This window comes from Pteronotus mesoamericanus, unplaced genomic scaffold (genome assembly GCF_021234165.1).
Source record: "Pteronotus mesoamericanus isolate MK-2021 breed Mesoamerican mustached bat unplaced genomic scaffold, CSHL_Meso_final contig_90, whole genome shotgun sequence".
Lineage (NCBI taxonomy): Eukaryota > Metazoa > Chordata > Mammalia > Chiroptera > Mormoopidae > Pteronotus > Pteronotus mesoamericanus.
The window spans coordinates 4254855-4267001 of NW_026555277.1; the positions used below are offsets into that span (position 1 = coordinate 4254855).

Here is a 12147-nt window from a genome sequence, read left to right on the forward strand (position 1 = left end):
ATGATCTTTAATCTTATCTTGAGGGGTTTAAGTATAATTATAATAATATATTATTATAATTATGTATTATATATAAATAATATATTTAATAAATATAATAAATAATAATATATTATATATAAATAATATCTAATATATTTAAATAATCTCACTGCAATTTTTAGGAACCCCCTCCCATGATTACTGTTACCCTTAGCCAAGAAGTGTCAACATTAATAATTTACCCAAAAAGTACAAAATTATGACATGTTACAAAGAAGGCAAGGCGTAATTCTTATGTGCCAGTTTTGATGGACTTGTGTACTTGTGACGGTTGGTGATTCTATGAAACATTCGATCCCAGAAAGAACAACAGAGAAAAACACTGAGTGGCGGTTAGGATGTGAGTTCATGACAGAAACCAGAAACTGCTTCTCACTGGACACTTTGGAGCATTCTTTTCTCTTCAGACACAGAGCAATATTCTAGAACTGTGGATTGACATGAAATGTAAAATACAAAGAAAAGCTCTGTTCTGAAAAACAAAACCTAGAATGAATAAGTCATGGAAATCCTTTACCTCCCTTGACAGCCTAACTCCCCAGGTGCTGAAAGATGGCACAGGGAGGAATGACATCTATTGTTCAGGAAGGTGTGTGGACGGATGAACCAGTCCCACTGAGGAGACTGTGAATGGAGCTTATGAGCACAAGTAGACCCGTCTCCCCAGAACTGCACACCAGAGCAGCTAGAGAAGAGGCGATGGACGCTAACGTCCAGCTCATGAGGGTCATCCAGGAAATGCGGGCCAAGATCAACAAGCTGGAGAAGGAGAATCAGGCCCTCCGGATGAAGCTGACGTCAAGCAATCAGAGAACCCCAGGCTCAGAGGTACAATCAGGAGATGAAGGGGAAGAGGAAGTCACAGACCTTGGCAACCTAGGAAAAGCACCCAGACAATCTCCAGCAACTCTTCATGGTGATATTTCCACTGATGCTGCACCAGATATGCATGAAAACCAAGGTAAAGAAAGTCTATAGACCTTTTAGGCTGTGCCCATGTTTGCAAATATCTCCTAAACGTTAGGTTTATTGTGCCTCTCATGTAACTGCATCCTTTGGTGTTAACAGTAGCAAGTTTCTTTCTTTTTCTATTGTTAGATGAACTTTAAACCCTAAGGCAAACATTTCTTTCGCATAGCTAAACAACATATTTTGGCAACATTAAAACTATTTCCATATATTTCGGGAAAGAAGAAAGACAGGTTTGTGAAGATCAGTCACATTACCAACAATGTGTTTTTGGACTTCAAACATTTAAATGATATATAATTGAACACCAGATGGGTATATGTCAAGCGGCATGCTCACTTATGAAGCTCAAATGACACTGCACAATAATTAAGTGTATGAACATCAGAGTCACAGAAATACAGATGCCAATGATTGGTCACTCATTTGCCTCTTGACTCATCTTTAACCTTTATTTCCTTCATTTGTCAACTATAACATTTCATTTGAAAATGTTATAGTACGAATAAATCAACAAACATGTATTGGTGAGAATGTGGAGGAAAGGGAAGCCTGTGTACTGTTGCTAGAAAGTCAGTATGGAGGTTCCTCAGAAATTTTTTTAAAAAGTGACCTTATATCCCAGCAATTCCACTTCTGGGTATCGTGTATCTTAAAAACCCCAAAATACTAATTCAGAAACATATATGCACCCTTATGGTCATCGCAGTGATATTTACAATAGTCAAGATATGAAAGCAACCAAGTGCTCATCAATAGACCAGTGGATAAAAAAGTTGTGGTACATATATACAACGCAATATTACTTGGCCAATTAAAAAGAATGAAATCTTACAATTTGCAACAACATGGGTGGACCTAGAGGGTACTACTCTGAGTGAAATAAACCAGACAGAGAAGACAAATATCATATGATTCTACTTATATGTGGAATCTACAGAACAAAATAAATGAACCAACAAAACAGAAACAGACTCATAAATACAGAGAACAGACTGATGGTGGCCAGAAGGGAATGGCATTGGGGGGCTGCATGAAAAAGCTGAGGGGATTAAAAAACACAAATTTGTAGTTAGAAAATAGCCACAGGGATGTAAAGTACAACTCTGGGAATATATTCAATAATATTGTAATCACTATATATGGTGCCAGGTAAGTACTTGAATTATTAGGGGAATCACCTCATAAATTATATAACTATCTAATCACTACACTGTATACTTGAAACTAACATAAAATAATATTGACTGTGAATTGTAATTTAAAAATAAAATATAAAAAAAGTTATAGTACCCATCCCATGTGGTTGTGAGGATTAGCTACAATAATAGACCAAGTGCTTAGTATAGCACCTGACAAATACACAACAAAAGGCAGATATTGTAGCTTATCCATGTTTCACAAAGAACTTTACTGTCCTGAATGGATGTACGGTATACATAATTCAACCTACTATACAAGTTAAAGACTTCAAGATGCAGAGTCCACGTTAACATACTCTAAAAATCCAATCTCTCACCTTTTACTGGGAATAATTTTGACTGTGAAGACTGTACATGAGGTCAGGAATCAGCTGAGCAAAAAAATACATCCTGTATTGAAATTGTCAGTGCTTGCCTACACACAGCATATTCAAATAAAATTGATATACGTAATTAAATACTCAAAGCTCTCTTAATATCATCTGCCAAAGGCTTCAGGCGATACCGTTTAGAGGTTCTGAACAACTTGGCAATGAAACATGTCATACTCACCAGCTGCTCCTCTTTGTTAGAGAAGCCTCTCTCTTGGATGAGACCCTATGTTTCAAAGCTGGAAACAGATCTAAATCAGGGTCTTTTCCCTTTTTTGTCAAGTACAGGTTTGGATCTGAGTAGTTCTGTCTGCTGGTTATTTAATAAAATTGAAAGCATAACCCATGAGGAGGTTTGAACTTCTCCTGGTGGGGGGGGTGGGGAATGGACATTTATAATATCTCCCTACTCCAGGGCTTCATAACCTCTGAATTCTTGACTTTTGGCTGAGTAATTCTGTATCATAGGGGTCTGTCTTGGACATGGTAGGATGTTTAGCCATTTTCCTGGCTTGCAAGCACTAGATGCCAGTAGTACTTGCCTCCCCTCTCCAATGATGACCATCCAAAGTGCCTTCAGACATTCTGAATGCCACCTGGAGGACAAAATGTCCAACTGGAAACCGCTGCCTTACTCCAAAGGTAAACAGCACTCCTTCACACCTGTTTTCTATGATGTTTATCCTGGGTCTTCATGTATCTTGTGTTATTCTAAAATAAGTAGTATACTGTTCAAAGAACAGAGCATGGCATGAAGCTGAGAGGAGGTTAGGATATTAATAAGGCAATTAATATAACATTTCTTCAGCATTTGGATGATATCTTCCAATAAGAACAGTAGCATTATGTTTGAAAGGGACAGGCAAAAAGCATTTGGTAAATTTTGGGGATGCTTACCTGTTGGCATGGATCAAACACAGAAAGAAATATGATTGAAGTCTGTGCTTGGAAGCCCAGTTTAGTTACTTTAAATGATGTTTACCTGTGTCTTATATGGGATGGGTTATGGGCAACCTTACTTTGGGACTATTAAGGAAAGAGGAAATTAGGTGACACAGTAGAAAACAACGCTGGCCTAAGCATGACGACCATATAGAATTCCTGATTGTAGCATCCTCACACAAAAATCAATGAGTTGGAATAGATGCTCTCCAAGGCCCATTCCAACTAAAATTCTGTGATTCTATTAATGTAACATGCTTTTATGATCACTCTCCTCACTGTAAAATAGAGACAGTAATGGAATCTATCCATAGAGCTGTTCGCAGTAGTAAATGAAATAGCAAGAGACTCAACATCAGTTCCTTGATAGCAGTTGTCTTAATACCATTAACTATGTCAGAAAAGTATTGTTTGACTCGAGTATAAGTTTTTTATTGCAGTTTTAATAAGATATTTACAACGTTAATCAAAATTCATACTTGCAACTGAATCACAAAAATCCGATACTGGAAAAGAACTTCAGAGATCATCCCCTTGTTTTACAATTGAGGATGTAGACCCAGAGGGATCATACAGCATGTCCAATTCTCTTTTGAAACAGGAAAATATAAACCTATTCCTTGAGAAGGAACGATGTGAGATCATAAGTGTAAGTCTCACTTTAAGAAAGGGAACAATTAAAGAGGACCTGGAAGCAAGTCATTTGGAACCAAAAAGGTCTTCTCTTGGTCTGTGATGTGTGTAGTGAGAAAAAATGAGCTTTAATGAGTGGAGAATCCTGCTTCCCCATCATTCAGCTGAGGGCACAGGTCTGTGCCACAGCCCAGGGACACAACTGTTTGGTGTCTTTATAAATATATAAAATATATATAGATATATGTTTGAGAATACAGATATATATCTGTATATCTATATAGCATCACATGTATTGGTATATCTATGATCTATATCACTACGTGTGTGTGTGTGTGTGTGTGTGTGTGTGTGTGTATTTGAGAATACATTGGCCCTGCTCAGAATGAATCTCTGTTGGATAAATTATCATGGAAACATCTGCAATTGTGTTTCAGCATTTGGTAGGTATGAAATTCAACCAGGACCTTCAGAGATGTTTCTCTCACCCCTCCTGCTCTGGGCAACCTTACTTTGGGTCTATTAGTAAAGAGGTAATTTGCTACAAGGAAGATAAAAGAAAGTCACTTTACGGGGAACCCCTAGCATTGCTGGACCTCTGAATCTCTTCAATATACTCCTATCTTTTGTTGCAAATAAACTGCACTTGGCAATGAATTTTAAAACTGTGCTAATGACCCCATGATGATGTGTTCAATATATTTTCCCTTTTATTTATTAGAAACTAAAGGACACAGACTATTGTGACCCAGGGAGGTAAGCAAAGAGCCTATTTGCTGAACAATCAAGCTGGAGTCTAAGTCTCAAATAAGAATAAACATAACTTTACTATCATTGGCATAATTTCCTCTGCTGTGCCTTTTTACCACTTGGTATAAAGAGATTGTTTTATAATCCTTTTAAACAGAAACATTTACATTTGTCAACAGTCATAAGCCTATTTTTAGATAATTTTAGGAGCTATATATCATAGCTAAAGGAAGTATTTCAAGAGAGTTTATGCACAGTATTTGCAGTAAATCACTTCAGATAGATTTCAACTTAAACTTTCCCCAGACTCCTTCCTAAAATGCTACCTTCTGCTCTTCCAAACTGTAAAAAGCCAGGGCATCCTCTGCTTTTTCAAAGGCCATAATAACTAGCTGTCTGTGTTCTGCAGACATGGACATCAAACAGAAATAAAATATAGCTGTGCTTTTGGTACCCTCAAAACCTAAACACAGGGCAGGGCTTCCATATACTTCTATGTTAGTTAATGGCAAAGCTATGACGAGAGATGATCAAGACTTGAAAACATTTATTGTGTTGACCAAAAAGTCCATTCAATTTTTTTCTGAAAGATAAACGCCCCATTTTTTTCATTTTCACCAAAAACTCTATTGATTTGAACACTTTGAGTATGTTGGCTACCTCCCACATGATATAATGTTTGTTGTTCTCAAATGTCTCTATTTGATCATTATCAGCTTCAGCTGGTCTACCCAACCATGGAGCACCGTCCAGCAAAAAATCTCCAGCATGAAACTTCACAAACCACTTTTGATACATTCTGTCAGTCACAGGGCCTTCTCCATACACTGCACAATTTTTTTTTTTTTTTTGCATTTCAGTTGCATTTTATCTTTCTTTAAATAATAAAGCATAATACACTAGAAATGTGACTTATTTTCTTCCATCTTCAATATTAAAATGACTGCACAACCATTTACCAATTTTTATATTTTTTTTAAGTGCACACTGACCTGACAGCTGTCACAATACAATCTAACAAAGTTGTTTTGAATGAAGTTAAAGACAACTAAGCATTACTAAAGCCATCTCACAGGGGAGGAAAAAAACAGGGTAAGAAAACCAAAATATGAGGTCAGTGTGATTAGCCTCGGGGGTAATAACTACATGTCTAAGTAGGTGTTGAATGGCAGGCCATGAGGTCATTGAGTGCAGTATTAGAGCTGAGACCCAGACAAACCAAGGCTCCCTGAAATGAAGCTCTTTTAATCAGTGTGCTGTAGTTACAAGGAACCGTTCTAAAAGATGTGATTTACCTCAAGAAAAGAGCTTACTGGAAGACCCTATGGACAGAAATTGAATTGGAAACCTCCAGAAAGTAAGACCACAAATCTCCCCTTCTCTCCAGCAACACTCCAGTTTTTCACAGAAGACATTTTTGCTTCCTTCCATGTGTCTATTTTGCTTGCATCTCTCATTCAGCAGGGTTCCCTACAATGACTCTCCCAACTAAAGCCAAGGCACACAATTACTGGGCAGCTAGTAGCAGCCAGACCAATGATCTGCAGCCACTCAGGTGCTGAGGGACGGTGGATGGGCGGGATCTTGAGACTCAGGAGTGAGAAAGCCATCGGAATTAGCATCGGTGTTCAAGTGCTGTGTTCCCAGAAAGTTCTTTCCTGACCACACATTTAAAGAGCCTTCAGACCCACTCCCTCCTCTGTCTCTATCTCCTTGCTGTTGTCAGCCTCATTTGTCTTTCTAGAATCTATCACAATGTGAATTTTATTGTTTGTCAATTGTCTGCTTGCCGCACAAGATGGAAAACCCTATGCAGGCAAGAATTTTGTGTTGTTCACTACTACGTCCCCAGCTCTTAAAAAGCTGAGTCAATTATTTGTAAAATAAGCCAATGAAGTCTTTTATTCAAAAAAAATTAAAATAATAATTTTGTGTAGTTAGTTGCAATAAAGTACTATCAATACAATTTTCCATTTCTGGGTATCATTAAATATAGGATTTTTAAACTTAAACTTTTGTGTCTCCTATACAGGCAATGTCATGATTGTTAGACGCTATTCCATTTCCTCACCAATCCATTCAATTGCTGCAAATGATCCCTGGAAAACTGGGAAAATACATCCAAGTAGTAGAAATATAAAAGCTCAGGCTACAGTTCAATCAGTGGCATGTTCATCAATCGAGAAGAAAGACAATGACGAAAACATATTTGCAGAAGATTCTTTTACCAGCAAGAGTTGCAGCCGCAGAGCCTTTTCTGAGTCCGTTCTTGGTTTCAGGTAAGGTCCAGTCTGCTCTAAGCTAGCTTACAGCTCCATATGCTGTGACGGCTACAGAGGCATTGTCCTCGATGGGCAAGATCATATCTACCGGAGGAAACACAACCAGTGAGCTATTGGGCCAAAATAACTTCCATCTCACTTATATCCATTTCAGGAATAGAAAGGAACACATCTATTTGAAGTCAAATGGCACTCTCAAAATGGCTCTAGTAAGCGGAAAACCGTCTTCACTTACTCATCAGATCGTTCTCTGAGCTAGGAACTAGTGATACGAGAGTCAGCAAAAATAAAACGTGCTTGAAACTTTCACGGGCTGACAGGGACACACATAAACTGACTCTACAATAACGTGTGTCTGGGGGAGAAGACAGTAACTCTAGGAGCTGAACAGGGGAGTCCTCCTGGAGAGAGAACTGTTCTTTTGGAGGAAAGTGCCTCAAGGGGCTTTGCGGGGAATAAAAAGGGCCCTTTCGGCATAACCCAAAATGGCCAAGAGTCAAAGAGAAAACTAAATGCAATAAAAAACATGTGAGTTGGCATTTAGAGAGTTAGGAGTGGCCTGAGAGCAGGAGAGATTGAGAAAACACTGGCGAGGCAGGCTTGGAGTGAGAGACGGACGCTGGCCGGCCCGTGGCCCCTGTAGTGGGTAGAGCCAAGGGCTCTTTTGGAACAAGAGTGTTACCATCAAGCCAGATTTATCTGCTCTAAACTACTCGATCTTGACATCCCTCCCCCAGACTCCGTATTCTTATTTTACAACCCCTACTTTGGCCCTGAGTCCTTATCAAGAGTCTGTACACATTTGTCTCCTGAGAGGAGGAGGATGAGAATAAAGAAAAATGGGCCTGAATTTCATGATTAGCTTATCAACAGGAGGAGAAAATGGAATAAATATGGTTGAAGGGAGAATAAGGGAGTCATCTAATCTAACAATGACAGAAAGGCAAATCAATAAATAATCATTAGTAATAGGCCTGTGGGAATTCTCATAAGTGTTGAAAACAGCATGGGACTTCCCGCAGGATATGTGGTACAGAGGCGGAGCAAGCTTTATTTGAATTTTACAAGGCAGGATGAAAATTGCATTTCACTTATGGGAAGTTCCATTACGGGAGCAAAGAGAGTAACTGGAGCCATGCAGACAGGTGGATTTAGCCAGGCAAAGAAAAATGGAAAGGTCATCCCAGGTAGAGAAAAAATAACAGGAAGATAGAGGAAATTATAACTGTGGGGAATGAAGTGAATGAGGATAGAAGGGTGACCAAGATCCAACATAAAAGACCTTTCATGAGCTCAGAGTGTGTGCTTTATCAAGTAACTATGGGAAATCTAATAAAGCTGCTTTTATGAAAAATTTCAAAATACAGAAATATTCAGAAACTGATGTCACAAATACCAATGCATTCGTCTGTAAGAATTTTGTCATATTTCCTTCAGACATTTTTATATACAAAAGAAAAAAATGTTACTAATAAAGAGAGAGGGTCTATACCTTTCTTCCCCAGTTCTCCTGAGGAGCAAGTGTTATTATGAGTTTTGTTTCTATTCTTTGCGTTTATTTTTTATGCATTCATTACATGCATTCATTCATTCAGCAAATGCATCCTGAAGACACACCGTGTGCTGGGCAGGATTCTAAGCATGGAAGATACCGTAGGACACAAAACTGTCAAAAATCCCTACCTATATGGGGCCTTTTCCTTTGTAACAAGACAATAAACATGAAAATGCATGAAGTGTCTATTAGGTTATAAGGAAAACACATTGTTGAAATTTTTATATCATGGCCAGAAAATACCTCTTCATTTGAGTAAAGAAGAGAGGGGATTCTGAGGATTTTGGGTGGAGGACAGGAGAGGCACATTCTAGGCCTTGAGAACAAAGAATGCAAGATAGCTGGGCAGGCTCCTGACTGGTGTTTGAGGAAGGGCGAGGAGACAGGTGTGAATGCAGTGGAGTGAGAAAGAGAGAAAGGAGAGAGAAACGAAGGAAAGTGCCCAGGTGGACTTCCACTTCCCTCCAATGATTCTGTATTTATTCCAAGTGAATTGGAATGAGAAACATACTTCTATCATTAAAAAAATCATATCAGTAGTCCTAATTTTAAAAAGACTATATAAAAACAATACAGAAAACAAGGAGACCAGGGTGAAGGCTAAAAAAAGTAATATGGGCAAGAGGTGATCATATCTTGGCCAAGGGCTGATACAGTGGATGTACTTTCTGAATAGTTTTGGAAGGTGGAGCCAACAGGATTTGTTGATGGAGCAGCTGTGGGATATAGAAACAAGAAATATGCACCCAACTATTATGCTCCAGTGGCTTTGTGTTTTCAAAGAGAGAAGGAAAGCAGAAATGTGCCCTTGTCTAAAAAAATTTATACATACAAACATAGATACATATATAATTATAGTTACATAAAAGCACAAAATGTAATTTTTGTTAAAAAGTTATAAAATATAAATGCAATATTCAAATTAAAATGTATACAAACGAAAAGTATGCAAAGAAAAATTTTCCTGCACAGGAACAACCATCATTTAGATTTTAATGGACATCTTTCCAGGCTTGTGTCTACACAGTTTGAAGTTGTACAGTGCCTATTTTACAATGTTATATTTTTGCACACTTAAACCATTACTTTCTCACAGACCTACAATGCTAATTGAGAAATATAGTAGTATCCATTTTCCCATTTTGGTGTATATATTTTCTATAATAGTTTGGGAACCTACCCAATGTTTATGATGCATTATTTCTCTGAAGCAAAACATTTTCCAACTTCCAAGCTGCCAACAAATACACTATTGGAACACAATCCATTTCTAATTTGGAATCTACTTTAATTTGAACGATTGAGCCAATTTTAGGATTATGTTAAAACAAGAAAGTAAGTAATGAATGAAAATCAACAGCAGGGTTGGCATAAAATCTGGTAGATAGAGGACTGTTGAGTAGGAATTACACATTTCTTAAAGATTTTTTTTGTCTTTTAGTTTCTCAAGGTTTAACTAGTAAAATGACATGTCATTACATTATTCTTTGAAATTTTTGGTAGATTGATTCACTTTCTAATAGCTTTCAAAGAATTTACAAAGGTTTGTGGAGACCAGTTTGTTTGAACTGGCTTTGTTGAACAATCATACCTAATTTGCTTGTGAACTCCACTATTATATCAAGGAAGTATTTTCTAGAATAATTCCAATGTCAATATTTCTAAGAACTAGTGCTCTCCTGAAACTAGAGGTAGGGTTTTATTTTTTTCTCAGTTTTGACATAGGAACGCAACCTCTTTTCCTCCTACCTTTAAGAAAAATATAACCTCAGGCTGCCAAAAAGATTCGGAGAAAGAGTTCACAGAGACCCTTAAAATTACAAGTGCTATTTTATTTATTTCACTGATTATTTTACTCGTAGGAGAAACCAGACACATTAAAATAAATTCACTCTCTTTGTTCCGATAACAAAGCAGTTATGAAGGTGGCTCATGGACTCGCGTGGCTAAAACTCCAGTTCCATCGTTCACCAACAACAGGGCCTTGGAAAAGTCACGGCCTGTCCTGAGCCAGTTCACTCTTCTGTAAAGAGGGAACCGCAATAGCAGTTACCTTATTGCTTTTGTGAAGATAAATGAGGCAGCCAAGTGAGTGCTAAGTACAAGCAGGTATTATTTTATTGATCCCAGTAAGTGGAACCACTGGCCTCCCTGCCAAGGGAGGGAGCAGGTGTGTACCCCTAGACGCAGGCTACTAGACACCATTCACTGAAATTATGTCCTCATCTAATGAAAGAGAGAGAGAGGACAAAATTGGAGAAGGGGCAATAAGTTTAAACACTATTCTTTAGGCTTATTCCTGCGAGCAGTTTATCCTGGTTTATGTCAAAATTCTACATAACACTGCTAGAGGGAAAAGGGAAAATGGGCAAAATGAAAAGATAATTTTCACATAACTGGGTTATTACTGTTGATGTTCTCTCCCTTTTATTGTTCAGTTGTGATGGATATTCAGTTGCTTCCAAGTCCATAACTGCAGATTGATCTGGATTATAAAATAATTGCCTCAAATTCATGCTTCTTTTCAACCAAAGAGCTTGGATGGAAAAAGACCTTTTGCCTGAGACAGCATGATATTCTTCAGCTTTAAATATCAAGTTAATAATTCTCAGGCATACAGAGCCTTTCTCAATATTTTCAAATTTTAGTTTTATCAACGCTCTTTGTTGGACTTAGTTAAAAGGCCAATTTCAACATATAGTCTAGAATTGTCATTGAGCAAATAAACAAAAAGAAAATATTATGATATATTTAAAATGAAGTTTTAACATTTTAAGCAGTGGTTGGTGATGTGGAAAAAACTAAACATTTTATATAAAAGCTACTAACAAGTTTTATATTTCTTCCCCTTATTCTGCTTTCTTTAGGGACAAGGTAAAGACAGTCAGTTTCCTGTTACCCATGGACATAGCTTCATATTCCAAAAAGTCAAGTTCTTTGAAATATTCACCAGATCAGACCACAAATCAGCTAAGTACCATTGCAGAATAGAATGAATGAGGTGGTAAAATTTAAGAAATAGTTGATGCCCAAGAGATAGGGACACCAAGGCCTCAGTGGGTCAGTGTCCTCTCCTGCAAAGAACTCTGGCACGATGTCTGGTAAGACACACAAAATACCTGATGTAAGGTCACTGGACTTGTCAGTGGACCTGGCTAAGACCTGGAAGCGATTACTTTGTGTTGTTGTTGAATGCTAATGCTGATGTGTGTACGGCCGCTATTGCGTTCGCTCCATGCAACATGTGAGTCAGTAAGTGTGAACAAATTAAATTGTGTGCTAAGTGTTCGGTGTCTGTGTTATGTCACCAGAAAATGCTGCTGTTCACATTGTAAGTTTCACTTTCCAGATCAAACTAACAAATCTAGAGCAACAGCGATGTCCTTAGTTAATTGTGCATT

General features: G+C 37.8%; 1 protein-coding gene across 1 annotated transcript; it reads left to right on the forward strand.

Annotated features, from left to right (window-relative positions):
• The first annotated feature begins 741 nt into the window (after nt 1-741).
• On the forward strand, nt 742-11737 carry CCDC195 (coiled-coil domain containing 195). The gene is made up of 3 exons (XM_054586128.1): nt 742-1003; nt 6942-7188; nt 11614-11737. The coding sequence occupies exons 1-3, from the start codon at nt 742-744 to the stop codon at nt 11735-11737; spliced, it is 633 nt and encodes a 210-aa protein (XP_054442103.1).
• Nucleotides 11738-12147: the final 410 nt, after the last annotated feature.